This window comes from Ylistrum balloti, unplaced genomic scaffold (genome assembly GCF_031769215.1).
Source record: "Ylistrum balloti isolate Yb309-2 unplaced genomic scaffold, AGI_CSIRO_Ybal_v1 Utg370008, whole genome shotgun sequence".
NCBI lineage: Eukaryota > Metazoa > Mollusca > Bivalvia > Pectinida > Pectinidae > Ylistrum > Ylistrum balloti.
In genome coordinates, this window is record NW_026782082.1 from 980,613 (window position 1) to 986,471 (window position 5,859).

The 5,859-nt window shown below is 39.2% G+C and overlaps 1 protein-coding gene and 1 long non-coding RNA gene across 2 annotated transcripts; one reads left to right on the plus strand and one right to left on the minus strand.

The window, feature by feature from the left end:
• Window positions 1–738: 738 nt before the first annotated feature.
• LOC132548343 (uncharacterized) lies at window positions 739–2,659 on the minus strand. Its single transcript, XR_009554151.1, has 2 exons — window positions 2,487–2,659; window positions 739–881 (listed from the first exon to the last, which is right to left on the minus strand). It is a non-coding gene; the product is annotated as an uncharacterized LOC132548343 (long non-coding RNA).
• A 1,122-nt stretch (window positions 2,660–3,781) lies between these two features.
• Window positions 3,782–4,436, plus strand: LOC132548328 (uncharacterized). Its single transcript, XM_060212184.1, has 2 exons — window positions 3,782–4,051; window positions 4,098–4,436. Exons 1-2 carry the CDS (start codon window positions 3,782–3,784, stop codon window positions 4,434–4,436), a joined length of 609 nt encoding a protein of 202 aa, XP_060068167.1.
• Window positions 4,437–5,859: the final 1,423 nt, after the last annotated feature.

The window sequence follows — 5,859 nt, forward strand, 5'->3', positions numbered from 1 at the left end:
TTCAGTGATGATGTAAGTTTTTATCAAACAAATGAATTCCTGTATTTCACTTGCAAAAATATAACAATAAATTCCACCTGAGGAGTCACAGAAAGGATACGTAGTAAAATCTTCTGTAGAAGAGATTCTCATATTTTTACTGTACTGCCGTTTTTTATCCCCGGGTGGAATATCCCTAACCTGTATACATCCTTGTTAAAGAGCCTTATAAAGTGTATATAGCTGAGTCTGACATACACCGTCATGAGTCACCATCCTTCCTGTGTGTATTGTCACCGTTACACCTATAAACCACACATTTTATTGTAAACTTGAGTACATAATGCAGTTAGAATTCTCGTTACTCCAGTGAGTACACGGTTACAATAAAGTTTTATGAGATCAGAACAGGATTTGATTGGTTGATTTCTACTCTCGGTTATTTCATTGGGTAATTATTAACTGCAGAGTGATATGTGAAAAGCTATTTCAGATGAAATTGTTACCAGTTATTAATGTATACATAAATGATCAATCTGTTTTACAGATTATCAAGAATCTTGAGCTTGTGGAAATTCATTAAAGATAAGTCAGTATGATTTTTTAGAATATGTAGATATTAAAATGATGGAAGCTTATGTTATTCCATAGGGCAATAATTTGTCTACGTCTTAAAAACAAGCTAACATAATAACATAATATCCCATGAAATAAAATTCATAAGTTTAAAAATTAATAAAAATAATAAAAAGTCAATGATCCAAATGTACCTCAAGGGTCAGTCCTTGGTCCTATTTTATTTGTATAACAATATTGTAGATGGTAACTCTTCATCTGTTAGGCTTTTTGCAGAAGGTACCGTCATGTATCTCACAGCTACATCGATAAATGAGGCCATCTCTCTGTAAAAAAAACAAAAATACCTCTACAGCTTTATCATTTGGGAAGGGTATATGAATAATGACATTCAAATAAGTAGTATTACAAAGAGTATAATAGTACCAGAAGTTCTCTCAGTTTTCTGATGCAGAAACTTATATACTCCACCAAGATCAAGGGAAAATCCTTTAAAACCCTTGTCTAGCCAAAGCTGGAATATGCTAGCTTAGGTTGGGATCTTCACCTTAAAAAAGAATGATCAGATCCAGAATGGTGTGTCGTCAGACTGCCAGATTCATAACTTACCGTATCCGACCCAATAAGCGCCCATGTCCCTATAACACCCCTCCCCCTTCAGATACCTATAAGTCTAGATTTACTTATGTTTTATCACGATCAAGAATTGTTTTAAGTTGGTTTATAAGGAGATGTACTCCAGAAAAACGTAAAAAAAAAAAACCCAGTTAATCTCCAGTCCACCAGCAACAGAGGAATGTAGATAAGTGTCCTCTGTAATTACTACCACAATTTCCCCACCATGCCTGATTAAAAATTAGCTGTTTTTGACAGTTCACTTGGAATGTGACCCACTGTTTTCCCTTTGTTCACAACTCTGATTTAAAACTTGCCAAACGGATTATTATCTTCAATAACTGTATCAAGGCACTGTCCAATGAACGATTTCCAACACTCTCTTTAAACATGATATCCCCAGACCACAGACGAATATTCATACATACAACACATTTTTCACACATTCCTAAACTACGTGGTAGATGACCTTTACCTTGTGTACCTTGGTGTCGCACGCTCAGCCACAGTAACGCAATTGAATAGGCATAGTCCATTATTACTTAACAGGTAAGATAGCCATTGATACAGCAGATTAAGAAATGATATTTTCATGTGTGATAGAGTATCTGACAGAAACAAATGAAGCAGTTAGATATCAAATGACAAACAAAATAGTTGTGTTGAAACAGGAAAGTATGAATGGAATTTTATATCTTTATCATAAACAAATTCCCTTTCGTGTCATCATGTTAAGATGATCTGAAACATAGAGGTTGACACTAATAATAATGGCGACCACAGACACATCACAATCTAACAAAGGGGGCCGAATCAAGTCGTATGAAATTTCTTTCAATTAAAAGTTGTGGAGTTTGCAAAGGAATGGGGAAACAGCAAAGCATCGAAGCAGTACAATATAGATAGGAAGTGAATTCACGATTGGAGACAAAAAGAGAGTGAATTTAAAACCTCTTTACAAAACACCTCAAAAAGGAGACAGAAAGTTCTTGGTGGAGGCAGATTTTTTAGCACTGAATGTGTTTCTTTTACATCTAAGATTGTCTCTAATAATCGCCCCCCCTTAATTGCAATTTTTAAGCACCCTGGGTGCTTGTTGGATCGAATACTGTATTACCACAAATATACATTCATTATTGGTGACCTGCTGGATAAATTACACAGAAGTAGTCTGGCAGATTGGTATTGTGATCCTCACCTAAGTTTGATGTACAAGATTGTCAATAAACAGATAGCTAACTTTACACTGAAATTTGAGTTATACCCAATCAAATATCCAGACACTCTGCAATTCCTTTCTCTTTCCAAACACTCACCTATAAAACCTCTGCATGCAAACAAATCTTTTTGCCCTGTGATCCAATTCCTTTTAACTTGCTGTATAAATACAGGTTCATTGACACTACAAATTGTAGTGTGACACCTGTGTGTGCAGAGTAATGTCCCTTGGTTGACATAGCATTTACAGGCACATGGTGCCTGTTGTAAAATGGCTGTTTGTATGTGTATTCTGTAACTGAATCCTGCATATGTGTGTTTTACACTCACCAGACTGGGAGGAATGTTCTACTATATCAGTAGTAAAGGGTTGGTCTAATACTAAACACATTTCCATCATCCATTTTACTGCTGCCACACAAGCCTAGTCAACTTCAGATTTCGTCTATTTCAATTGTGATTTTGAAAGGATTAGATTTAATTTTGAAACACTCATCAATAATATAAAGAAAAGAATGACTCAACAGTCTTACTGTTGTTTAGTAAACAAGTTTTTTCAAATAAAAATCCTAATTTCTTTTCCAAGTGTATATTTTAAGCTAACAACTGTTTATCTGCACAGTGTGCATGTATTAATTAATACCTTGTAATGGCTTTCATTTGACTACTTACTATTTTGTTATGATTATTTCTATGGCAGACTTCTTTTAAAATCACACATTATTGCATTTTGATGAAAGAAAATATTTATTATCAGAAAATTCTGTAGTTTTTATAGATAGAAGTTTATCGGATGAGAATCTATTTTAAACCACATACATTATATTCAACTATATCTTAAGGAATACGAAGGAAAAAATGATTTTTTTTTTTGTCAGATATAAACATAAATTTCTGAAGTATGTTAAGATAATGAAGAGATAAAATATCTGGAACTCTTGTAGAAAGGAAAAGAAGATTTATTTAGTAAAAGGTTGGTTTAAATATTTTGTTTTTCTCCACCTGTATAGTTTTGTGATACCTTTGAGTAATATTTTACAGACATTGCAGATAATAATGTATTTTAAGTGATTTTATCACTGCACATAAAACACTTAGCATTGTGATTACATTCAGAATTTTTTTCAGTATACATCTCTACACTGTGCACAAGAATCTGCAGTTATATAACAATAATATGGATTTTCATTATGGTATATGGTTGTATTTGATTTAGGATCAGTCAAGTAGCTGGACTACTTGTGCCAATTTTTAGTAAAACACTCTACTTGTTTGTTGGGTTGATCACCTTGTCAACATCCATGGGTCATTTGGAGACATCAACACATTGGCAGAGATTGGTCCCACAAGGAAGGGAGCATGAGCACAGAGAGCATCAGTACAGACAGAGATCATGAGTACAGAGAGCGTGAGTAAGGAAAGCATGAGTACGGAGAGAATGAGTATGGAGAGCATGAGTATGGAGAGCATGAGTACGGAGAGCATTAGTACGGAGAGCATGAGTACGGAGAGCATGAGTACGGAGAGAATGAGTACGGAGAGCATGAGTACGGAGAGAATGAGTACGGAGAGCATGAGTACGGAGAGAATGAGTACGGAGAGCATGAGTACGGAGAGAATGAGTACGGAGAGCATGAGTACGGAGAGAGTGAGTACGGAGAGCGTGAGTACAGAGAGCGTGAGTACAGAGAGCGTGAGTTTATGGAGAGAATGAATACGGAGAGCATGAGTACGGAGAGCATGAGTACGGAGAGAATGAATACGGAGAGCATGAGTACGGAGAGAATGAGTACAGAGAGCATGAGTACGGAGAGCGTGAGTACAGAGAGCGTGAGTACAGAGAGCGTGAGTATGTAGAGCGTGAGTACGGAAAGCATGAGTACGGAGAGAATGAGTACGGAGAGAATGAGTACGGAGAGCATGAGTACGGAGAGAATGACTACGGAGAGCATGAGTACGGAGAGAATGAGTACGGAGAGCATGAGTACGGAGAGAATGAGTACGGAAAGCGTGAGTACAGAGAGCGTGAGTATGTAGAGCGTGAGTAGGGAAAGCATGAGTACAGAGAGAATGAGTATGGAGAGAATGAGTACGGAGAGAATGAGTACGGAGAGCATGAGTACGGAGAGCATGAGTACGGAGAGCATGAGTACGGAGAGAATGAGTACGGAGAGAATGAGTACGGAGAGCATGAGTACAGAGAGAGTGAGTACGGAGAGCGTGAGTACGGAGAGCGTGAGTACGGAGAGCGTGAGTACAGAGAGCGTGAGTATGTAGAGCGTGAGTAGGGAAAGCATGAGTACGGAGAGAATGAGTACAGAGAGCATGAGTACGGAGAGAATGAGTACAGAGAGCATGAGTACAGAGAGTATGAGTACGGAGAGCATGAGTAGAGAGAGAATGAGTACAGAGAGAATGAATACGGAGAGCATGAGTACGGAGAGAATGAGTACGGAGAGCGTGAGTACGGAGAGCGTGAGTACAAAGAGCGTGAGTATGTAGAGCGTGAGTATGGAAAGCATGAGTACGGAGAGAATGAGTACGGAGAGAATGAGTACGGAGAGCATGAGTACAGAGAGAATGAGTACGGAGAGCATGAGTACAGAGAGAATGAGTACGGAGAGCGTGAGAACAGAGAGAGTGAGTACGGAGAGCGTGAGTATGTAGAGCGTGAGTAGGGAAAGCATGAGTACAGAGAGAATGAGTATGGAGAGCATGAGTACGGAGAGAATGAGTACGGAGAGAATGAGTACGGAGAGCATGAGTACGGAGAGCATGAGTACGGAGAGAATGAGTACGGAGAGCATGAGTACGGAGAGAGTGAGTACGGAAAGCGTGAGTACGGAGAGCGTGAGTACGGAGAGCGTGAGTAGGGAGAGAATGAGTACAGAGAGCATGAGTACGGAGAGAATGAGTACAGAGAGCATGAGTACAGAGAATATGAGTACGGAGAGCATGAGTACAGAGAGAATGAGTACAGAGAGAATGAGTACGGAGAGAATGAGTACGGAGAGCGTGAGTAAGGAGAGCATGAGTACAGAGAGAATGAGTACAGAGAGAATGAGTACGGAGAGAATGAGTACGGAGAGCGTGAGTAGGGAGAGCATGAGTACGGAGAGCATGAGTACGGAGAGAATGAGTATGGAGAGCGTGAGTAGGGAGAGAATGAGTACAGAGAGAATGAGTAGAGAGAGCATGAGTACGGAGAGAATGAGTACAGAGAGCATGAGTACGGAGAGCATGAGTATGGAGAGCATGAGTACAGAGAGAATGAGTACAGAGAGCATGAGTACAGAGAGAATGAGTACAGAGAGCATGAGTACGGAGAGTATGAGTACGGAGAGCATGAGTACAGAGAGAATGAGTACAGAGAGAATGAGTACGGAGAGAATGAGTACGGAGAGCGTGAGTACGGAGAGCGTGAGTACAGAGAGCGTGAGTACAAAGAGCGTGAGTATGTAGAGCGTGAGT